This window comes from Myotis nattereri (assembly GCF_964212035.1).
Source record: "Myotis nattereri genome assembly, chromosome: 1".
Taxonomy (NCBI): domain Eukaryota; kingdom Metazoa; phylum Chordata; class Mammalia; order Chiroptera; family Vespertilionidae; genus Myotis; species Myotis nattereri.
In genome coordinates, this window is record NC_138075.1 from 163,107,994 (window position 1) to 163,133,755 (window position 25,762).

At 37.1% G+C, this 25,762-nt stretch overlaps 1 protein-coding gene across 1 annotated transcript in view; it reads right to left on the reverse strand.

Annotated features, from left to right (window-relative positions):
* Positions 1-22,316, reverse strand: part of MTTP (microsomal triglyceride transfer protein) — a 46,965-nt gene extending 24,649 nt beyond the window's left edge. Inside the window, exons 1-8 of the mRNA XM_081082612.1 lie at positions 21,941-22,316; positions 16,162-16,349; positions 14,726-14,869; positions 8,802-8,909; positions 7,436-7,552; positions 7,003-7,142; positions 4,947-5,097; positions 2,343-2,500 (exon numbers count right to left, since the gene is read on the reverse strand). Of these exons, the coding sequence (XP_080938738.1) occupies positions 2,343-2,500; positions 4,947-5,097; positions 7,003-7,142; positions 7,436-7,552; positions 8,802-8,909; positions 14,726-14,869; positions 16,162-16,349; positions 21,941-22,001 (1,067 nt within the window). The 5' untranslated portion in view covers positions 22,002-22,316. The remainder of the gene's footprint in view (positions 1-2,342; positions 2,501-4,946; positions 5,098-7,002; positions 7,143-7,435; positions 7,553-8,801; positions 8,910-14,725; positions 14,870-16,161; positions 16,350-21,940) is intronic.
* Positions 22,317-25,762: the final 3,446 nt, after the last annotated feature.

A 25,762-nucleotide genomic window follows, 5' to 3' on the forward strand; every position in this document is an offset into this window, starting at 1 on the left:
CATACATGGTTCACTGTTTTATATTTTTAAAAAAGACTTACTTGTACTATGTAATTTTGAACCCAACAAAAACCCAGTGAATGAAACAGAGAGTGAGAGAGAGATATTTATCAAGTGTCTATTATACTGGCACTGCACTAGAAATTTTAGGTATGTAACCTCTCTTTGCTTTAATATCTTCATCTGTAACACAGGGTTAAAAATAGTAGTCACTTTAGGATTGTTGGAAGGATTAAATTACATCATCTATGTAAAACACTTAGAATAATGCTTGGCACATTATAAATGCTATATAAATACATGATCTTATTAATATGATCGCCTCACTGAACATCTCTGTCAATTCAATACTAATATTCCCCTCGTAGACAAGGAAACAGACTCAGAGATATCAAGTCATTTGTTCAAGGTCCCACAGCTGATAAAAGTATAGTTCGTACTGGAACTCAGGTTTTCCTGACTCTGGAGTTCAGGGAAGAAAACAAAATTCTCTTCTTCTTGGGTTATTGAGTCCTTTGAACTGTCTACTATTGCTCTCTGTGTATGTGTAACTTGGCCAATTTCCACTTTTGATTATGTTAATGGCTAGTTTTAATTATATCGCTGTTTCCCAAAGTGATTTCCATGCAACACTAGTCCTACAAAATGCTTTAAGAAAAGCTATTTTCAAGGTCATGTGAGCTTAGGAAATGTTTAAGGAAACTTACACCTAAACTTACCAGATTAAAGATGTTACAAATGTCTGTAGCAAAGAAAACTATTTGACTTGGTTTCACCCAGTATTCAACTTAGTTACTCACAGAATCCTTTCCTCTTGGCAAACTTGCTAATATTCTGTAAATTACAAGATCCATACAATAGACACTTTGGGAAATCTTACATTCCACCACCCTGCCTGTCACTATCTTACAAAACATAAACAAAATTATTCTCTGTATTTTACAGATGTTGAAAGTGAGGCTTAGAGAGCCTAAATGTAAATGACTTGCTTGAAGATTATACACTGTTGGAAGTTGAATTTAAAACCAGGTCTTCTGATTGCAGTTCAACCTCATGCCTTTCTACTATCTTATGCTACATGCATGTTACATATGATATGGTATGATTTGTGTAAATAAGCTGATTTAGAAAATACATTATGAAGTCATCCAAATTATTGTTGCCTTAAGATTTTTAGGCTACAAATAAGGTTAAAGTTTAGTTTAATCCCTATTATAAATTAGAGCTAATTTTGCACTTTCCTTGTTAGTATTTTTATCTTTGATCTAAAGAGAAATCATCCTGCCAATATATTTTAAAGTTCTATAATGACAACAGAGTCTGAAAATTTATGATTTTGTACATCTTTTAACTTCTGCTTTAAATATTTATTTTTGAAGGGAGCCACCAACTTGTGTGGTTAGTTATACGAAATTCCTATAATTTTTTTTAATGTCCTCAAGGCAAGTGAATAACATATACATTCAAGAATAAACAGACTTCTCAGGAAAAAAAACTAAATTCTCTTCTTCTTGAGTAATTAAGTCCTTTGAATTCAGTGTCTACTACTGCTCTGTGTGTTTGTAACTTGGCCAATTTCTACTTTTGATTATGTTAATAGCCAGTTTTCAATGTTTGTCAAATTAGTTGAGCCATGTTCTATATCATCAATTAGGACAAGTAGTATCATATAGCTGAATTTGTATTTACAGAAAAATTTACTTAACTACCAAAAATGCTCATATTTATAGACCATGTAAATTTGAGAATTAAGTCAACTCTCTCAATTATGCATGTGTAATGAATCACTCTTGCATCAAATATCCAAATTATGTACATATTTCTTTTGTTTAGATTCTTTTAGCTATTTACCTCAGTTCTCACTATTCCATATAAAGCATGGCTTTGATTGAGCTGATCACTGGATTTTAAATAAAAGCACATTTTTCTGTGGGAAAATTCATACTTTTTTGTTTTTATAACGAACGCTGAAATCTTTTCAAGTGCCCATGAGTAGCTCCGAGAACAAAATTTCAAAAACAGTGAGGCGGTATGGGTAGCATGGCGTTATGATGAAGTCCTTCCCTATATCTTTGTACTAATCTAGACCTGATTTACTCATGCACACTAAAAAAATAGTCCATTCTGAGTCACTGCTGAAAACTTGTTGTTGCATTTCTGGTTAAGTCAGCATTAGATGACTGCATTGTGTCATAACTGTTCAAAGAAAATGCAAAACAACAAAATAACTGATTTGGAGGTGGGGCAGTTGGTTAAAAAGAGGTGTTTCCTGCTTAATAAAAAGAATACAACCCAGGATTGCTTTCCTACAGCCAACCTCACACAGTGTTCCGGGAACTTACAGAATGTCCTTGTTTTCAGTCTTTAGGATCTGGAGGATCTCTTCTTTCTTCGCAGTCCTGAGGTGCTGAATAAAGGCCAGGAAGTTTCTGACGGCTTCAGCCTTGGAGAGGTTGTCAGGCTGTAGGTGTTTTCTGATGGACTGCCAGTGCTCCGAGAGCTGCAAGACAGGGCTGCAGGCTCATCCCCCATTCATAATTTAGAACATCCACATTTACAAGCGATATCCTCCCCAGAAATAAATTTTTCCTTGTATCTGACAAGCAAAAGAGCATTTGGTATCTTGCCTCAATGTACCTGATTGCCCCCTGCCCACTCCTGTGACCCTCAGAGGCAAGTAAGAGGGGGCTGCTACCCTTGTGTATGATTCTTCTGTAGGAGGACTGTTTTTGTCTATTAGTAGTTAGCTCAAAGGACCTTCGGCTTCCAGGCCTATAGGTCATTCCATTGTTATAACCAGGGAATTATATCTGAGGCCAGGCTTTGACTTCCATAGTGAAACTGTGCTGAATTTTCATTAATAGCAGAATATGTTGGAGGGCAAAACATTTAGAACTGTGAAGGTTTCTTATATACTTGGACCTCACTGAAAATCCAATTTTTTATAATAATTTGAGCTCTCTATTCTCTATTTTATTGTTTGCATGAAATGCTATGTTTTGCTATTGCTAAGGTCTGGGCTGTGTTCATTACTCATATCTATGGTAAGTACAACAGTATTTACATAAAGGTAATTCTCACACACACTATTATTGTGCTACTGTGGTTTTAAGAATAGTAAATAGTTCTATTTAATGATATCATGTGACTTTGAAATAGGCTAAAGAACTTATTTTTCATAGTTTACCACTTTCCTCTTAGTTGTAAAGAATGTGTGAAATCCCATTAGTGACCTTTAACTCTAACTCTGGGATAATCAGCATGCTACCAGTTTCTAAATAATTCATTCCTTCTAATAAGCAATAGTCATAATTTTCTCTTTTTCAAACCCCTTTGGTTATCTAATCTTAAGAGGATATTGCAAAGAAATATTCCAGCTATACTTAGCTAAAAATTTACTGGGTCATTCCTGAGAGCAGAGAGCATATCAATATGAAGTTCAGATTTGTTTTTCTTTAAAGGGTTGTAATGGTGACATTATACTGAAGTTGAAGAAGCAAATTCCTTAAAGGCATAAATCCTTCCTATAATAATGAAGAAATAGTTATAAAAAATCTTAGATGGTTCATATTTGATAACTATGGGGGAGAAACTAATAGTTCCATAAGAAAAGCTGATTGGTTTCATTAGTCACTTTCCTAAATAATTTTTATTTCATATGACATGAGAAAATTACGCTGGAACATTACATGATATATGGAAGAAAAACAAAAGAAAAAACAAAGTTTGAGATGGTGATTTTCTGTTTTATTTTGTTTTCTCTTAATTCAGCTTTGGTATATTTGAGAAACTATAAGGAATTAGTGCCTTGTACTTAAAGCAAATTATCGTATTAGTTCTTGATGATTCTACTTTACTGAACACTAATAATATCCCAGGGAAGAGTATATTCTCGTACCTATGAACAGAGCATGAAGCCAAGGGTTTGCTCTCCTGACAACAGATTAACTGTTAGGAAGTACAGGACCCTAAAGTCATTTCTGTGGCCATACATCACAACAAATTCATGCAATAAATGAAATTTCTCTTTGTTGGATTACAAATGTTACAAGATGATCTACCCTTTGCCTTGGGGATGTGCTATCTCATCCTGGCTGTAATTTTAGGGGAGGTTGGAGTGTGGTAAAGAAGCATTCCTTCATTTAGACAGAGGGCTAGGTATTCTTTATTTTGTCCTCACAGCAATACTGAGAACACTGAGCTTGCTCAGAAATACATTTCACCTGTGGACATATTGTTACTAAGTGGAAGAACTTTCAGGATTCAGATGCCTGTCCATGCTCTTGATACCATACGTTTCCTCCTAACTTCAGTAGGCCATTATTTCCCCTGAATTTCTTAAAAGGTGTTACTTTTAGGAAACTGTCATTAAATCATAACATTTTTTTTTATTTCAGACTAGAGGCCCGGTGCATGAAATTCGTGCACTCTGGTGGGGGGTGGGCCTCAGCCCAGCCTGCACCCTCTTGCAGTCCAGGAGCCCTCAGGGGATGTCTGACTGCCAAGGGAGTGGGCCTAAGCCAGCAGTCAACATCCTTAGCGTTGCTACGGAGGCGGGAGAATCCCGCCACCGCCACTGCGCTCGCCAGCTGTGAGCCCAGCTTCTGGCTGAGCAGCCCTCCCCCTGTGGGAGTGCACTGACCACCAGCGGGCAGCTCCTGCATTGAGCATCTGCCCACTGGTGGTCAACACACATCATAGCGACTGGTTGTTCTGCTGTTTGGTCAATTTGCATATTAGCCTTTTATTATATAGGATGGGTGGATAATTATTTGCTAATTATTGTTATGCATCAACTTAGATACATACTATTAGGCTACTGTCATTATAATTCTGTAGTGGCTGGTAGTCCTTTATAAACTTACTTCACAAAATTAGAGAGAAAAGTAAAATGGAATTCTAAGCCATGATTATTCCCATATTTGGCTGTAACTGTTCACACTTACAGAAGGACATCCTTTACACTCGCTCTGGAACACCTGCCCCTCAATGGGAAGGGCCTTGTACTTTGAATCAACTTCTTTAATTATGGCTGCTATGTGCTTTCCAGACATTAGTCTTGGGCCTGCTTCAGTCGTCTTCAGCTCTAATTTCTGCCTGAATAACCAAGGAAGATAAATATCACATCAGCAGAATTCTTTTGAGTGAACAAGCTACTAATTGCCATTTTGGGGGCACACAAGATACTAATTTATTCAAGTTGTGTTAAGGCCATGTCTTTTAAACTGCGATGTCTCCAATGGTAACACAAACCTCAAGATAATTATGAAATCCTTCTGAAGTAATAATTTTATTCAAAGATTGAAAATTTAAGGGTGGATTTTCAAAATATAATGACAAGAGAATACAGAGAAGAAAGTTTGCATGGATGCTTAACAAGATATGCAATGTCACCTCTTTCGAATTTGGCCTACCTTTCTGAAAATGGTATCTTTAAGACAACCACATGTCACTTAATAACTAAGACAATTTGGAAATCTTTATTTTCCAAAAATGGCCTTGATAATATTCTTGTCTAATATGAACCTCTCTCCCAGCAAGAGGTAGAGTATACATCTCTCTCCTTGAGTCTGGGCAGGGTCTCTGACTGTCCCAATAATAGACAGTAGAAGTGACACTACATGACTACTAAAGCTAAGTCGTAAAAGGGAATTCAGCTTTCATCTGGCATGCTAGCAGCACGTGCACCTTTGTAGACTTAATTGCCATGTGAGAAGTCTGGCTCCCGAAGCTGCCATGTTGAGAAGCCGCATGGAGATAGAGAGAGATGCATAAGGAGCCTCCGTAGTTTGTGTCTTTACAGACCAGATACCAGCGAGGTGAGGGAGCAACCTCTGAAAAGGTCTGGTCAGTGACTACCTGCAACTACGTAACAGACACCAAGCAAGGCATTCCTAGTGGGTACAGCAAGCCCCAGACTTAGAAAGAATGATAACATGAATGCTTCTTCTTACACCACTAAATTTGGAGTGGTTTGGTATAGAGCAGTGATGGCGAACCTTTTGAGCTCGGTGTGTCAGCATTTTGAAAAACCCTAACTTAATTCTGGTGCTGTGTCACAAATAGAAATGTTTTGATATCTGCAACCATAGTAAAACAAAGACTTATATTTTTGATATTTATTTTATATATTTAAATGGTATTTAACAAAGAAAAAACAACCAAAAAAATGAGTTCGCGTGTCACCTCTGACACGCGTGTCATAGGTTCACCATCACTGTTATAGAGCAATGAAGACCTTAAAGACCTGACTAGTAATTAAAAATATTAATTTCTATGAAAACAATAGTAGAATACAAAATTCTATTCCAGATGAGACTTCAATAACATTTCAGAAATTTTAGGCACCTCCTCCAAGATTTTGCATCCATTCATCTCTGACATGACAGCTACTTTAGAGGAAATAGTTGTGAAACAATGTCATAAAATATAATACATTTAATGCTAAAATAATGTTCTTCTAAATTAAAATCTGAAAATACTATTAGATTTGAAATTCTAATTCTTAAGCCTGTGAGACCTATTCTGACCAAAGAACTTTTCTCAAATTGGAATAACAAGCTTGAATATGTAAGTGCTATAAATCATATAAAAATTGTCACATCACTTTACTATGAATCGTTTTATATGTTTCTTAACAACAGTAACAAAAGAAAAATCTCAAGGAGAGAACATGCAAATGCCACCACCTTTTTAATACTAACACTGAAAACATTTGACAGAGAAATTAGAAAATAAACTAGAATAAATCAGATTGCCTTTTTAAAATTTAAATTATATTTATTAAACAATTAATTTTTAAGGAAATTGTATTTTAAAATAATATTTAATACATGTGATACTTATTGTAGGTAATGTGAAAAATAAAATATGTGCAAGATATAAATTACTGTTTTCAAGGAGCTCAGTCAAAATGAGGAAGCACTGTATATACTTAAAAACCAAGTATAATAATCTATGAAAGAAGAATAAAGAAAATTTTAAATTTCAGCATTGTCTTACTTTGATACTATTTTGCCTGTAATGCTGCGTAGAAAATTCAGCCCAAAAGCATGTGTCTCTTCTGCAAGCACAGCTATAACAAAGCTGTCTTCTATCTTATAGGTAGTGACAGATGTGGCTTTCGAAGTGACACCCAAGACCTAAAAAGGTAAATATTTGTAGTTGTGACATTTAATTAGCTTTTAATCTTTGAATTAGGTCAAATACCAAACTATCTTTTAATCATCAAAGGAGCTTCCCCTTCACACCTCCCCAATCATTAAACCTATAACATATTAAAATAAACCTGTTTATTTTATAATATGTAAAATTATACCCTACTAAAAATTAGAAATGTTCCCAAATTACATCATTAACTTATCTTCTATTATTTCAAATTCAACTCTACAAAATGTAATTATTTAGATGCTTCAAAAAAGTGTATCAATCATACCTGATTTATAGCTGTAAATCCAGACCTTTCTATTTTGCATGAATCCAAGGCCTTAATTTTGATCACTTTGTCTTGATGACCCTGGTAGGTCACTTTACAATCCCCAGAGATATCTACCTAAAAATAAAGATACAGTGTTTAGGATTTTCACATGGACCATTTGAATTCCAGAGGGAATTGGCTTGAAAATTGGGGTTCCTAATATGTGATGGGGGGTTGCGTTTTTGTCCAGGCTGACAAGTTAGGAAAACAGGAAGGACTCAGTGTTTCCTGCAGCAAGTGGATTCTCTTTCATCCTCTTTGGTTGAATCTTACTAGAGCCTTCGTAATGCCCAAGGAATAATAAAGAATTTCTGACTTCTCTCTAATGTCTACTAAGAACTGGACAAATGGCATGGTCAAAACTAAAACCTCTGGTAAATGGGTAATTATGTGGTAAGGGAAGTTGACTTTTAATGTTATATCTAGGTTGTGTGTTATTTGTGAGTGTGTGTGTGTGTGTGTGTGTGTGTGTGCCTTTTGACCAGCTGAGTATGATTAGAAATCTTTAAAAACCTATTTGAATTAATTCAACTCATTATAAGTCACATCAACAAATTGAGTGTAGACAAATGTCTCCCCATACAGGTTCTGTTTAGCTTACCCTGGCCTTTCAGCAGACCTCTGCCAGCACCACACTCACCCTCCATTCTAGCAGACTAACATTCCCTTGGCCCAGCCCTGCCATCAGATTTCCTCACTCTCTCCTGGGCTGTCTAAATTCAGGCTAGGAAACTTGGACTTAGCTCCACCTTTTACTCCAAGTGTGGTGTTGGAGGAACCACGTAAACTTCTCTAGTTTAACCTCAGTTCCTTCATCTAGTTCAACCCCAGTTCCTTCATCTGTAAAATGAAGGGGGTCAGTATAGACCAATGGGTTCTCAAACTGACAATGCATTCAAATTATCTGAGAAAACTGCTAAAATATAGATGCTCAGGTCCTCCCTAATCTAGTGAATCAGAATCTATAGTGAATCCTGGGAATCTATAGTTTTAATAAACTCCCCTTGGGATAGTGATACAAAGTGATGCCAATGGATGGGTCCCCACATTTTTCTACATCTCCGTCTTTCAGTCACTCTATTAGTCTCCTCAGAGTAACTGAGTGGAGTTCCCTTTACCCTGTATTTGAGTACACACTGGTGTTAGTGGCAATTTGTTTCATGTATAAATGAGACATGACCACCCAGCTTACCTTTACTGAGTATTACCATAGTAGTAACTTTTTTTTTTTAACTAACTTTCTACAAATAGAAAGCGATACAAATAATCTAGGGAACTCTACTGACAAATAAGATTCCGGATTTTTAATAGTATTAGTAAGTACCTCATTGGTGGTTCCAGAGCTTAACTGCATCTGAAATAGGCTAGCCAGGCCTCTCTTGATATTTTCGATAGCCACTGGCTCATTTTCATATGAGTAGAAGTTTTTGACCTAAGGAAAGAAAAAGACAAATATAAATAAAGCAAAAATACATTGTTTTTCATTTTTGGTTAAATAAGTGACAGGAAAGGTTCAGATTCTTATCCCTCTCAATTCCAGGAGAAAGAGATCTGGTACCGGGGTTTCTTTTATTGTGAAAAGATGCTATTTAAATTTCTAAGAAACTAGACCATCAGAATATGAAATTGCAGGAGACTGATAATGAAGGCTCTGAACAAGATGGGCATAGCATAGGCTGGGATTTCTGTGAAAACAAGGATTGCCCAGGGAGAAGAAATCAGAAACATTCTTTTTGAACATATCGACACATTTCCTACTTGTAACTCTGCTTGAAATGAAAACTGACCAAGGTTTAAAACAACAAATAGGTTTTTAGAGGAGAATGGCAATCACCACTCTTGAGACTGCAGAGAAAGCACAGCCACCAAGTGCTTTGATAAGGGCCCAGACGGGGCCATAATGCCCATGGACACAGTTCCACAGGGGTGATTTTCTCTGCCTGGCTCTCCACAGCAGTTATGTTGGCTTTCAGTCTAAGCAGATACAGAAGGTGGGAAGATCTCAGGCTGATTGTGATTCCTGCATGGCCTGCTCCAGGCACTGCTTTGAGTTTCCCTTTAGAAGGCAGGAAAAAGAGGGTGGAATGAGGAGAGTGACGGATTTGGCTGCAGTAGTAAATGGCTTCCTTAGCTTTGTTTCATCCTTGATATTATTATAGGCACAGGGGTGATAACGATGTCTCATACCATTTTGATTATTTAGGTCATGTTTAAGAAATAAGGATAAAAATACAAAGAACATTTTCTGGAAACCAGGCTATCATTTTTCACCTTGTATTAACTCAAAACATTTCACACGATTTAAAACTAGAGGATGTCTATAGCTTCCCTGTAAAAATTCCCAAGGTCTGTGGTAATTATAGCTGAGAACTTCTCCTAGAAATAGCCAGAATACCTTCCTATTTTTCTTTAAAGCCAACCATGACTTCTCAAGTAAAACAGCTCCTTAATTGTGCAATGAACTCAATTAATACCAATCTGAACAATTCAGTCTATGTGAAAATTCTCCATAACATAGAAGAGAATATTTTGCCTGAATTATGCACAATTGCCTCAAATCTCTATTTTTATTTTCTACATATATTCTGCCTAATGATAGATTTACTAGGTACTTTATCCAACTCGTAATCAGTTTTAGTCATTACACTGGACAAACCTCAAGTGTTGGAATTGTGTTTTTCCAGGTAAAAAGGGAACTGGAATACTGACCTCAGCATCAGAAAATCTATGGTGTCATATTCTCAAACAAATCACTGACAATTTCTCGGATCCCAGGCTGAGTTTCTGATGTTCTATTTTGTGAACTGGGTCTTTTTTTCTTTTCAGGAATTACACTGTAACTTCCTTTTCAAATATTTCAGAGTATGATATCTCCAGATATCATGTCTATTATAGGTTCATAACTGGATCGCTTGAGCCCGGATACAGTCAGAAGGCCCACTGAGTGGCACATGCTTATGGCCTGTGACTTTTTAGGCCTGAGTCTTAAATACTTTAGAAAACAAGAGAAGCCATTAAGTGGGGAAAATACTTCTACTTATCATTCGTATCCTCACAGTCCTTCCAGGCTAAAAAATGATGTGCTTGAACAATTTATAAAGTTTGACCTAAAATTTCAGGAAACCCAGTTCTCAGATTTAATCTCTGGACTCTGCATAAAGTGAAGTGCTCTTCTGTTATTGACCCACTTCTATGGATCAAGATTTGCTCTTGACCGCTAGTTCCTAATAAAACACTGTTGGAGACTTTTTTTAATTTTTCCTAGAAGGCTAAACTATGTAAACTATGAGACATAAAAGAATTTTTTCATTCTTTCTATTTTTATTACTTTCCTAGAACTACAAAAGTGGGCAAGTCTCTTTTTCCTTTATGACTGCTACTTTGGGGGCCTAAATTCTGTTCTCTTAGTGCAGATCATCGAGGTCCAAACAGACAGCACTGGAATTTATATTAGCTCAATGTCAAAATTGTTAGAATTAACAAGCTTTTGATAATTAAAAAAAAATAGTAATTAAGTCAGAACATTGCAGTTCAATCCATGTGGCTATCACTGCAGTAATCTTACATTTATTATTTCACAGCAGGAACTAACTTTTATTACACTCAGGCCATAAAACTGATTTCTTCACTCAGTTTTGAAATGAGCTCTGAATATCTGAGAGCACAGGACTCTTATCTAAATTCAGAGTCCCCAGAGCTTCCGGAGAGCCACAGTGGCACGACCCAGTGACAAACTAAGCCTTGAACCTGAGGAAACCAAACATAGAGAGGGGGGGAGGGGTTGCGGGGAAGGAGATGAGGTGCCTCTTCCTGCCAAATTTTGAGGGTCAATTTCCCCTTGAAATCAGTAGGGATTACTCATATTTTTTTCTTAGGGGCAAAATGCTTCTGTACACTCCCTTAATTTATACATTCTTTAAAAACAAGAGAAAGCAAAATTACATTAACAGTAAAAATTTTAAAAAAGGATCCCAGCAAACAGAGATAAGTCATTTTTTTACTTAGCTGGAGTTATATCTCTAAACAGATCTTTGATACAAATGATACATAGGAACCAGCACATTGGAAAACGGACAAGTAAAGAAGTCTATGAAGAATGAGAGTTTCAAGGTGCACATTTAGTTGGGAGGCTCAGTGTGTGTACAGAAGCCACACTGCCAGATTCAGAGAGCAAACCAATGCCTAGAAGCAACACAAAATAAAGGGCTGACTCAGCAGCCACGTGGTTAATTTAATCAATACTGACAGGGAAAGCCAGAAATGAAAATTCAGTAAGTATCCAGTTCACTGGATTCAAACTTTAGGCCAAGAAGAATCCATGCTGTAACTTGAGGCATCTTTTGCTTGTCAGTGTTAATCAACTTAAACAGAAAACTGTCATGTTTCCAACTTCATTTATGATTTATAGAAATCATAGTTGTGGTGTGTGAAAATCAAGTGAGTTAATAGATATGATGAAGACTAGAGTCATGCCCTGACACTCAGGCAGGGGAGATAATTGGGCATGAAAAAAAGATGTTCAATAAATATGTATCTAAGTGTTTTAATCGGCTTTTAAAAAATCAGCTTTTATAATGTAAATGTGGGAGCTTAAAACAGTGGGCTCAGGAAAGACAAAAAATACAAGCTAATGAGTATCCTTGAAATCACAGAAATTTCAGGGAATGAAATTTAATTCGAGCCTGGGGTAGAAAATACTCTTTAAAAAAACTGTCAATCAACAGTTCAACCTTCCCTTTTCCATCTTCTCTCATAGTAAGCTGAAGAAGCAAGGGTTTAAAATAATGATCTTTCTGACAGTGATGTGGCTGAAAATTCCACATAGCTTCTTAGTCTCCAGGGCCATGGGTCTTTTTCCAGTAAGTTCTTTATCATATAATTGAAAGATACCACAATGTACTTTAACCTGTAAATCATCACAAGTCATAGCTCCTATAGAATTGGCACAGTGGAGTCACTGAAATAATGATGTGGCAGCTTCAGCCCAGCCTTTGAACAGTGAGGGCACCAAGTTCTTTCCTGTGAGTAACAAAAGACTTTGTACTCAACTGCTATCCAAGGGGCTATAAAATGATTGGTTGTCATTAAGCCTATAAATGAAATTAATATTTTATGGGCTCAAATGTTTTGCCACATGGGAAGGCCGGAGGAGAAAATGACAGTATTTCATGTTTTTAACAAAGCTGTGGGTTAATAGATATGATGAAGAATGAAATAGGGATGATCAGGTCAACAAAAGAGGTGATATTTCCCCCACATGCTTTCCAGCTAGAAGATAGTATAACATGGTGGTTTGCAGCATAGATTCTAAAATTAGACCCTCTGTTTTAAATTCCAGTTCACCACTTGCCAGTTCTGTAACTTTAGGCAAATTTCTTCTCTTGACTTTGGTTTCCTCATCTATTACAAGAGAACAAGAAAGTAGTATCTGCTTCCTAGGGCTGTCCCGGGGATAAAGGAGATAATTCATATAATGCCTTCAGTCAGTGAAGGCTTTGAGTGTGAAGTACTTTTAGCTATTACTAAGCAAATAAGAAGCAAAGCCTTTCTCAAAATTTGACTCATTTTAGCCCCATATCACCTTATTAGCTCATTCCTTTAGTTTACAAGCATCTATTGCATGCCCACTATGAGCAAAGCACTGGATATATAGACATAAACATAACTGCTGCCCACAAGAAGCCGACTGTTAATGTGGGTGGCAAAGAGAGGACTACAATACCCTGTGATAAATGCTTTCATGGCAATACACCCAGGGAAGAAGGGGGTTTGAGAGAATGTTGGGAAAGGCTTCCTGACTGATGCACCATGTCAGTCAGTGCAAGGCATGGTTCTGGGTGCTGGGGGGAAGAAGGGAGTCGAAGGGCATGCAGGTCATGGGAGGGCTGGAATATAAAGAATAGGAATTTTCTCTACTGAATCCCATGCTTTAGCAATGAACAGAAATGACCAAAAGAAAGTGATAAAGGCCATGAGTGAGCTACAAAGGGTAAAAGGGGTTGTTCTAAAGAGGACTACTTATTTCCAGCTGGCTAGAAGCACATGAGCTTTATAAAAGGAAGTCCCCTAAGCAAAACCTGGAACATGGTATTTTAACAAGTGGAGAAGAAGAGAAGCATTCTTTTTTTGTCTCTTTCTTTTATCTTTAGGGTTGAAAGTATTACAGATGCCCCCCTCTTTTTTCTGAGATGTTGATTCATATTTGGTTGTAGGAGAAGCAACCACATAATAATCCTTCTTTTGTGAGCTCCTCTTTAGTACTTTATAAAAACAGGCACCATGATTAGAAATGTATTGCATGTCTAAATTTTATATTTTAAAGTATTTGTTTTCATCTTTATTTTGAATCTAGGACTTTTGAATCTAGAGAAATTTTAGAGATCTGTAGAGTTTTAACTATAAGGGCCTTTTCTACTTTTCTACTTTAGTTACTAAAATTGAGCTTTCATCTTTATTAATGCAATTTATACATGTAAATGTAATATCTATACTTGTCATAAAACCACATATGTAATGCCTAATAATTCACTGATCACAATTGTTTCTCAGTCCCAAACATATTAAGACCATTTTAATAATAGAGTAGAATCAAATCACAAGTAACCACACTTACAGAATTTCCTGAGCAAATTTTCAAATAGATATTATAGTGTCCGTTCATTATGCATAAAATGCTTTTCAAAGTTATAGTTTTGAAATAATCTCTATATGCTTCTTAAAAAAATTAACACTAACTTAGAAATACCATATCCTTTCAAAAACTTCAATTCTGTACTTTAGTCAGATATTGATATTCTCATAACAAATTAATATTACATACCTGAGTTAGATTATTTCATTCATAATTTGTCTACTTTCCTGAATTTATTTAATCATCTGTGATAAATTTTTGCAGTACAATATCTTTTTAATCCTTCTTAATTTAATAAAAAATGCACATTTCAACAATCTCGTCAACAATCTCTGTTATAAACAAGTACTTGATTTTACTGTACTATACAAATTTTTATAAAATAGGGAACATAAATGGCTAGAAAATATAAATGAATTGAATGCCTCGATTTACTTCTGAAACATTTAATTTGCAACCTGTTTATTAGGTCATGAAAAAATTTCATTTACCATAAAAGTAGTGATGCCATGATCGCCTAAGAATAGTCTCTACTAAAGGGAATAAAAATGTGAAGTTGGAGAGAAAAGATGTGCGACCCACCCCACCGCCACCCCTGCCTCCCAAATCACTTTTACCTTTCCATGGACAAGATGAAGGAGCACAGGTCTTTGTAAAGCTTCCAAGTTTTCTTTTCTTATGATTTTGGCTGGATTTTTTCCTTTGAAAATGCTCTTCTCTCCCCTCTTCTGATTCACATTTTCAACATTTACATCTTTGATCTGGAATCATGGAAAGAAACCTATTAGAAAACTTTTCTGTTTCTGTTTTCATCAGATTCTCTGAGAAAAGAAAATGATAAAGCAATATGCACGGTTGGCCATAATTTCTTCTGTTGTTTTTTCAATTTATGACTCAGAGGAACTAGCCATTAACTTTAAAAGAATGGAGAAGATATTCAACAATCAGATTTTTAAATTAGGTAAAAATACCTATACTTAAAGAAATTCGTGACTTCAGGTTTATAATAATTATGACTAGAAGATGGCTCTTTTATGTCATTGTCATTCATTTGTTTCGAACTACTGTTCGAAAGATCTAATCTCTTCACTTTCTGTACCATTTGTTTGGGAGGAGTCCTGCCCCATTATACTTCATCTGCACATACAAAATTAAAGATGAAAAGTGTAATTACTGAATAAATGATACATAATATTTGCTACAGAATACTTGCATTAAGAAATGGCTCAGAGAGATGGATGATGAAATTTTGATCCAATTTGGAAGGCACAGTGGCTACTGGAGACATCCAAAGAAGCAAAGATAGCTTAATAAATATATTGCAATGACACCTCATTATAAAGTATACCAGCAACTACTTATCGGTTACAATAAAGCAAATTTTGGTTTGTGTACCTATTTCACATCAACATGTGAAAGATTAACAGACTTTATTAAAGAAATAATTTGCCTTTAGGTGCTTAAAAAGCAAACATGGAATCACCATGTATTAAACTGGGAAAAATCCCAGAGACTATCTAACTTGACCTCCTTTCTCAACCCATATATCTAAAACATTATAACTGACCAAACACTGCCATGCAGAGGAGTACCCAGTTTTTCCTTAGAAAGAATACAGAATAGGCTTACTCCCTCATTGGTAATTCTACCTGTTATGTCAAGAAACTCGGGAAAACTGGGAGGTCCAATTTATCTCCTCTTTCAGGTACAGTAGTCTCAATTGTTTTTCACGTGACATTAATTCTAAATTCCCGACTCCCAGAACATTTCAAATGGATTCTAGTTTAATGTGTCTATTAATACGACACATAGAACTGGACATCATACTCTAGTTACTCACCAGCATATGCCTTCTTTTTGCCTACTTCAACAACTTGGAAAGATTCAGATCACTTTTGATTAGTAAACACTTTAGCTATATGTATTTTAGTGATAGAAAACAAACTAAATGGTTGTACAACCAAGAACATGAAACAAGTGCTATTGAATGGTACACGTCTCAAGGACTTTGCTGACATATAATGTTTGCAACTTTCTGGCAGAAAATGCCCACCGTGATTTGGATCAGTTGGTCATCATCACCATCAGGATTCCTCCACAGTAAGACGACGTCCACATTGGATGAAATTCGGTAACCCACACTGTCTTGGAGCTTTCCTTTGCCCTGATTCACAAAAACTTCAGTGGAGTATGTGAGTTTGTACAGTCGGTCATTATTTAAAGAGAGACCAGTTGTGTGACCTGCATAAAGATAGTGAAACAAGTCAAGTCTGAGTAATGAGGTATCCATCAGCCCAGGAATGTGCTGTTTTGAAATTGAAGCATTCTCATCTAGTAGAGTTGTGCCCAGTGGGAGCTCAGTGAGTATTTGTTAAATGAAAGGCGGTTCTACTTCTCCATCTGCTAAAATCATTGGCTTGAACAGTAACAACAAAAACAAGAAACAATAAGCTTCCATTTCATAAACCTTCATTTGCATCCCTAATCAATAATCAGATTATCTAAGTATTTCTCTGATTGAACTATAGAATATTGTTAAAGAAGTGTCACTGTATTGCTTTAAGTTATATGATTTCTCCCCTACCACCCACCTCAGCTTCATCAAGGTATAATAAATATGATTTTAAGTAGAAGTTCAGCCCTGGGACTGCTTTATAAAATTAATACAAACCATTTGTAAATAAATGCAATGGCTCATTGCCAAAGTTATTTTAGGGGTCAGAAGGCAGTTCCTTTAATTGGATGTTTTGAGTAAAGAATATCCCTCCAATGCAATTTACTCTGTCAATTTCATTAGTAAACTTTTAGTACAAAGGTACATTTCAATGTTACACATATGTAAGTTTAAATTAGCTGTTTCTGAATAAAATTATGTTTCACTACATAAAACCTTAACACAGGCTTTAATTTGACAGGCAACTTAATGTCAAATAGTATACAAGTCAGTATTGTGAGCCAAAAAAGTTGATACATGGAGATCACACACACTTCAATTCAGTTTAATTAAATTCAAAAAATGTATGGGAGTAGGATCAAGTTTTTCTTAGGGATGACTTGAAGTTTACAGTCTTACCAATTTTTTTCTTTGCATATTTCCTACCTATAGCTCTCAGGAGGTAGTAAAAAAGATTTCAGTATACATTTTTCCTCAGTGCTAATCAGGTTGTATCTCCTAGTTAACTATAATAGGCAACCATAACTCCGTCCCCCCTCAGGATATATGCACATAAAGGAGGTCAGGAAAGGAGGTTAAGATGAGTAGGCCAGAAATGAGATAGTTGAGAAAAAAGTAAAATTAAAAGTCAAAAATTTAAGAAAAACCTCTGAAAACTCTTTACCATCTGCTATCTCCATCATCTAATACAGCACCTACTGCCCAGAGGAAAAAATGGTCAAAATACATTGTCTCTAATAAACTAAGAGTTCTATGTGCATTAATATACAGGGTGTCCCCAAAAAAATATATGCATACTTTACCAGCTGATAGCTCAATTTTGAAAATGAAATGTACTTTAATAAAAACTGCCTTTATTGCCGAAACCGGTTTGGCTCAGTGGATAGAGCGTCAGCCTGGGGACTGAGAGGTCCCGGGTTCGATTCCGGTCAAGGGCATGTACCTGGGTTGCGGGCACACCCCCGGTGGGGGATGTGCAAGAGGCAGCTGATCGATGTTTCTCTCTCATCGATGTTTCTAACTCTCTCTATCTCTCTCCCTTCCTCTCTGTGAAAAATCAATAAAATATATTTAAAAAAAAAAAACTGCCTTTATAATTATTTAAAGTGTATGTATATATTTTGGGGGGACACCTATATTTAATCCTCACAAGAACTTAATAGGTATCATTATTAATCAGATTTCATACATAAGGAAACTGAGGGGCACAGAGATTATACATTTTATCCAAGATCACCCAGACAGTTAGGGGTGGAGTCAGGATGTGAACCCAGGCTTGTCTGGCTTTAAAGATCATGCTCTTCTCTATACCATACTTATCTACACCTTTAGGTTGAACTCTATTTCTAGGGAGTGAGCTAGGAATTCATGCATTCATTCATTCATTCATTCACTCATTCAGCAAGGATGTACTGAGCATCCACAGGGTGGTGGGCACCTTTCTAGGCTCTGGAGCTACACCAGTTAATGAGCAGATAAAATGTCTACCTTTGTGGAGTTTATAAGGAGGAGATGGGCAATAGCTTATATAGTTATAAGTAATAAAAGTATATAAAGAAAAATGAAACAGAAAAGGGACTGGAGATGCTGAGAGAAAGACCTTTGTTGAGAAGGTAATATTCTGGGCAAAGGCTCCAGGCTACCCATGTGGATATCTGTGGGGAGGGCATCTCCACACTCCTACCACTCATCCTCCCCACAGAAGGAATAGCAGTTCAAAGGCCCTGAGGAAAGTTCATGCAGGTGTAATGGAGGAACAGCTGGGAGGCCAAAGAGGCTGGAACTGAGTAAGTGAAAGACAGCAGAAGGAAGTGAGGTCAAATAGGTACCTATGGGTGGCAGGGAGATCTGGGGCAAGGACCTTTGCATAGACTTAGAATTTGACTCTGAGTAGATGTGTGGCAAAGTTATGTGATCTAACAAACCTTCAAAGAAATGGGATAAGGAATCAAGAACTAGAAATCAGGAAAAGGAAGTGTGGAAGTATGGAAGTGTCCAAGTGTATAAACACAAAAATAGACCATATCCAAGCAACAAGTCAGAACCTCAGCTATGAGATACAGAAGGCAGAAAAGGTGAGGAGAAACTTTGAAGGAGATGAAATCTATGACTCCCTCTAGCCTTCCTTACCTCTGCCTCTTCTACAGTTTAAGTAGGGACACTCCTGTAGGTTCAAACATTAGCTTTCTGGCCAGGGATGCTATTTTGGGCAGAGAGGCCTTATTTTAATGACATGTATAGAATTCCACACAAGCATAAAGGAAATACATGCTTTATCTAATCCTCACAGTCATTCTGAGAGATAGGCATTATATGAGAGCCAAAAAAAGCTGAGTCTGCGTTAAACTCAACATAGCAGCTATAATGCAGAATTTGACACTTAAATTTACTGAGATCCAAATTTCATGGACTACATGAAGGTGATGTTGATTGAAGTTACTATGAAAAGTTTGTGGAAAGGTAGCCTCCCTTACATTCTGAAGCTTTCCAAACTATTGTGTCAACCATTTTTTCTTACTTTGACTTTACTGGACAATAGAATGTGAAAAGGGGCAATAAGATTAGTTTTTGAATTTGACTTATTAGTGATAAAACACAGGAAAGAATAAGCCTTGTCAATACCTCTTCAAGGTTCCCCTTTAAGTGCATCCAGAATTTTTAAGGGACTTAAAAACAACAAACTTCGTTTCAAACCTTTAGGAAATATGTTAAAATACTCATTTATCAAACCTAGATGAACCCAATAGGCAGTTAATTGGCTTAAGCAAGGAGACAAAGTAGGGATTTAGGATTCCAACAGAAAACTATAAGGCTGGAAGTAGGGTAGGATGAAGGATAAGGGGGGAAAAATTGAAGATGATTAACATAAATGACTTGAAAAGTATGGGGAAGGCCACAAACTGAGAGAAAGACTGGAAATGAAGAAACAGTTTAGGTTTAGAAGTGACAAAATTAAACAAAGTTTTTGTGTGGGTTATGGAAAGTAAAAGTGCTATAAAGAAAACCCAAAGAAGGCACTGAGAATAGATCCACTATTATAAAACATGATTCAGAAAAACTAGGGAAAACTTGAGGTTTCAGAATGTTCACACTCAGCCTATCTCTTCTAAATAGACCTTCTTCCATATTAATCTGAATACCTTCCTCCACTCTCTTCACAGTTCAACATGCATTCAAAACCCACCCAAATCTGGGGATTTGCTAAGCAGTTGCACTGACAATTAAATTTGAGATGAGTTTTGAGGTGCTGCATGGGATCCCAAAAATTTATAATGGCCTTAAAGTAAATTCTTCCTAAGTAGTTTGCTTGTTAAATGTAAATCGTTACAGAGAACAAGAAATTTATTACTAAGTCACAGTATATAATACAAAAGGTTATCACACCTAGGTAGAGGGAGAGCTGTAAAGTCCTGTACTTTTTATTTATGATATTTGGCATAAGCAGTTTGTACCATGAAGCCAATGGCACTTAAGCTTTGGGGCCCTCACTTGCCCAGGTTCATTTCAAGATCTTAGAAGGTGACACTAGCAATGTATACACATCTTTTTTTCAGTAGCATTTGCAAAAGTAAGGTATTTTTGCAATCTTTCCTAAAAAAATGTCCCCTAAATTGCATAATCTTCAGGTTCTAAAAATCTGGATTTACCACTGAACTTGTACACAACAAACTGTAGCCAACTGTCATCTTCTAAACCTGTGTGCTATTGTTGCCTATGTGTATTTTTAAATCTTTATCAGTGCATGTATTTGAAAATATTAAGTTATCCAAACTTCTTATTTACAGGGTGGGGGGAAAAGAGAAACCCACAATAACTACTATATCTCAATTATTTTTTTCAAAATAACCATGGTATATTAGGTTTGATATTATGTTGTAAAAATCACTCAGATTTCAAATATACAAGAGTTTATTTGACATAATAAAATAGTAAGCTCTCTATATAATTCTCAGATATAATTTACAAACTTTTACATTTTTCTCAAAACATTTTTTTTTTCATCCAAGTAAGTACTGTATCTTTAAATACCAAACATTTCAGAAACTGGTGAGAAATACTGTCTTTAATTCAAGAAAAAAAAAGTGTCATTTGCTTATGTGAAATAATTTAAATTTAGCCCCCCATCTATTGTTCCCATAATAAAGATTGTCTTTTCCTCATGTGAAAATTTTCCATGCAAAAAATCTTGAGGAAAAACTTCAGTTTGTCATCAAAAACCAATTATTCCAAATTGGTTTTAGGAGTTTACAAATCAACTGTTTTATATCAATTACTTAGAGTACATAGTTATTCAAATTGAACCTTATTACGCTAAATGATGTGTTAGATCAATTACCTTTTATAGTACACCCTCTTAAGAGACTATAAAAAAGTGATAATTTTACAGGCATAACATTTAGAAACCCAAGGAGTGTATTAACTAGTGATTTAAAACAAGATTCCATATTAATACAATCATACTTCTCTTTGAAATTACAACTCCTGTTTTTTCTCTTTCAAAGGTCTCTTCATAGGTGCGTGTTTTTTAAATCAAATTTATCTTAAAGTAGAAATGGTAACTACCAACACTATTTTTCAAAAGATAATAAATCTTCTTATCCTATATCATGTACTTTTATTTTATGTAATTCACCAACTATGATGATTCTATCACTTCTAACAAGTAATGAAATTAAATACATGCTTTACCATTTCATTCGTAATTCTTTGGTAAGTCACATGCTTTTACATTGGGTCTAATTCTTCTTGATGTCACATTGCTAAGCAACTAGAAGGAAATTTAAAGAAGTGGTTTTTTTAAGTCCTCTTTTACAATTCAAATGAAGGAGCTGCATTCAGGGAGCAACCAACAGCAGAAGGTAACAATAGCTGGCATCTTTTTTCTCCCTTTCAAAAATCCACCATGAATGAGAAATTGAAACAAGCAGCACACTCAACTGAGGAATCTAAAAGGAACCTCTGTTTTCTTATTGTATGGAAGAATTTGAATTCGGTTTTCATTCTAACCCAGTGATGCCTTCACAAACATCCCATAGTTACATGCTTTTGAAGATGGTTTAGTTAGAAACTCTTTCACTATTCACACATACACACACAAGCACACACTGCCCTTTCAATGATTAAAATTAAAATTTAGCAAAAGGCAACACAAACTTACCTTTAACAGAAGCTGAGTATGAGGAAATGAAGCAGAGAAAAAGCACAGCTAGAAGAATCATATTGACTCTCCACCCGCTAATGCATCCAGTACCCAGCAAGGAGTCACTAAGAAGTGGGCTCTTCTGATGGCAGCAAGGAAATGTCCCTCCTTGGAGCCTGCAATGATAATGTTTATCTCTGGGGAAAGGTCAGATTCCAAACTCCAAAATCAGGACCTAAGTTCACCTAAGGGATCACTGTTAATGATTAAACACAGGTGGGCTGTAGTTTTCAGTCTCTCACTCTTCAATTTTTTTACTCAATAGGGAAAATAATTTTCACTTTTGAGAGCTAGTCTACTCGTAAATTCAGAAAAAGTGGTGATACTTTTCTATTCAATACTAGTCATCATGCCTATGATATTAAACACCTGTCTTCATGTTTTACTATTTCATGTGGGAGGGTAATGAGGATTCTCACTCAGCTAACCTTAATAGAATCTTGTGTATGTTATATGCTCATCTTTGGATTTGTTTATACCACACGTATGCATGCTATTAGAATAAATCACTCTGAATTTTAGGCTTGAACTTAAAAAAAATCAAGTTGTACCACCACCAATCACTTTAGAGTAATGTTAGAGTAGATAGAACGTTCATTTCTGAAACCTAGATAACTCTCTTCAGTGTGAAACTATAAGGGATTGTAGTAAATCAGCATTGCCTATTATTAATACACTAGCAGACCTGCTAGTGTATTAATATCATAGTAGGCCTCTAGCTATATCTGTAACAAGAGACAGAGTTGTCCGAGTCCCCCAATGTGCTGGATGGAGTCCCGGGGCTTTCTGAATCCCATTTCTAGGGAGAGATTCAGAGGGGAAATTCCAGCCCTTAACAATTTTGCTACAGAAAATTTATTAGGAAACATCTCTAGAATCAAAGAAAATACTCTAGTATGGCTAAGACCACATTAACTGAACCAACCTTTATCCTTGGAAACTCCTGGAAGAGACTCAATATGAACCAAACTTACTAAAATGAGGTGGTTTGGGTGGCGTGTGGGGTGGTTTTGGCGAAGGGGGAATAAAGTACTGGTGAAGAACTATATGAATGAACTTGAAAATACTTAAGGTCATATTTATTTATAAAATGGGTTCTCAATCCTACTCTTGTCTTTCTGAAAACTCTTTTCTAGAATCTTAACCTTAAGTTTACACAACCCAGGTAAAAGATAGCCAACTTGATAGGGCCACAAGATGAAACATAAAATTTAAAATCTACAGTTTATATAAAAAACTTAAAGTTGAAAATTGTTTATCTTTGTCACCCATTGAGATTAGAACTTCATTTGCTATCATAACCTTTGTATATAAATATGGCAGAAGTATCTATACAGAAAAAAAAATGTTTGGTTGTAACTATCACATTAATGTTATAACTTATAAATAACAAGTTTTCCTGAGGTAAATGAACAAGACCAGTCTTAGAAAAGTACCTTTGTGAAGAAATGTAAGTTTCTATGAATAGTAGGTATTATAAATACAAGGTGATGTGAAAGTCCTTTATTGCTTTACATATGAATAGATTTCTGTATGTTTCCACAATCTCAGCATTACATACATAGGGGATATGAAGCCATTATAGTCACTGAAACTTTACATTCTTATTTCAATTAAGAACTAGTTTGAATCTTATGTGATTCTATGCGAATTGTCTTTTGCATTTCCATTTGAGGCTCAGTTACACAGACTAAATGGTGCATGATACGTGTCTCACAGGTAAAAGTACCATTTGTTGTCAGGTACCAGAGTCCAACCAATAAAAGGCATATCACTATTGCCTAATAAATACTGTTCCACTTGAGCATTAGCTTCCTACTGGAAAGCTCTTATAATTCACTGTATTAGTCATTTCTACATAGATTGCTCAAATAAGGCTGCTTCTGTTGGCAATAAATAACATCATTCTTTCCTATTTTGTTAGAACCTTTTCTATTTACAACAACACTTGAAAGACTTAAGATTGATGCCAAACACTTTCCATATTCACTGAATTTTGTTACCAAAAAAGAGGCATTCTCCTCTGCTGCTTTGTTGATGAAGCAGAGCAAACATCTATCTACACTAATAAAAGAGAAAAATGGCAATTGGCGTACGGCGATACCTTTTTCATTGGCTAATCAGGGCTATATGCAAATTAACTGCCAACTAAGATTGGCAGTTAACTGTCAACAAGATGGCGGCTAATTTGCATATGTAGGCACAATGCAGGGAGGCGAAAGGGAAAGCAGGAAGAAGCCCCCTGCCACTGACAGTGATCGGAAACCCAGGGGGGAGCTAAGAGCTGGGGGGCAGGGCAAAGGCGGCCCTGGGGCCATGATCGGAGAATCAGGCGCCTTTGCCGCCCTGGCCAGTGATAGCAGGAAGTAGGGGTGGAGCCAGCGATGGGAGCTGGGCACGGTCGAAGCTGGCAGTCCCAGGAGCTAGGGGTCCCTTGCCTGGGCCTAAAGCAAAGCCCACGATTGCGGTGCCCCCCGCTGCCACTGCAGGTCCCCGCTGCCTGGGCCGGACGCCTAGGCCAGAGGCGTTAGGCCTGGGCAGGGGCGGAGCCTGCAACCGCGGGGAGCTGGGGGTCCCCTGCCCAGGCCTGATGCCTCTGCCGGAGGCCTCAGGCCTGGTCAAGGGGCCGATCCGGTGATTGGTGATCAGAGGGTGATGAGGGTCAACTCCTCTGGCTGAGGCATCAGGCCTGGGCGGGAGGCGGAGCCGGGGATTGGGGGGATATGATGGTCCCCTTGCCCAGGCCTGAAGCCTGGGTCAGAGGCATCAGGCTTGGGCGGGGGGTGGAGCAAGCGATCAGAGCGAGATGGGGGTCCCCTGCCCAGGCATGATTCCTGGGCCAGAGGCCTCAGGCCTGGGCGGGGGCCAGAGCCAGTGATCGGGGGGAGATGGGGGTCCCCTGTTCAAGCCTGACACCTCTGGCGGAGGCGTCAGGCCTGGGCAAGGGGCCGATCCTGCGATTGGAGGGTGATGGGGGTCAACGTCTGAGGGCTCCCAGTATGTGAGAGGGGGCAGGCTGGGCTGAGGGACACTCCCCCCCCACCCCCCTGCCCACACACACACCCAGTGCACGAATTTCGTGCACCGGGCCCCTAGTATATATATAAAAGGCTAATATACTAAGTGGTCTTCCCTCCATCTGGGTAATGATGTCATGTAGCAACACTTGGCTTCCTCTCCTTAGCGACAACTAGCCTCCTTACAGTTTCTTCAGCCCAGGAACACGACTTGCTTTATAGCCGGGTGGAAACACTTTACACTGTAACCAAATGTCTGTGAAGCATTTTCCCATGCCTCATCTCATTTGATCCTCACAGAAGTCCTGGAGTAGGTAGATAGGAGACTCGGTGGAATCTTATTTTCTTTTCATTAGCCGGAAAACAGAGATTTAGGAAGGTTAGAAACTTGACTGGACTGAAAAGAAGAAAGAAATAGTGGACTTTGAAAATGACTTCAGGTTTTCTCACTGAGCAGAATATAGTCAAACACTGCTGCAGTTAAATATTTTACCCTTTGTTCTCCCTGCATGATCTACAATAATAATCTTCTTCGTGTTGATATTTACTGCTGTGTTGCTGACAATTACCTGAAAGAGAAGTTGGGGTGCTTCACTGGGCTGGAAAAAGTTTAGCTAAATCAGAAAGCAGGTCTAATTAAGCAAGCTTGTTCTATATCAGCTGTGGGCAAACTACGGCCCGCGGGCCGGATCCAGCCCGTTTGAAATGAATAAAACTAAAAAAAAAAAAGACCGTACCCTTTTATGTAATGATGTTTACTTTG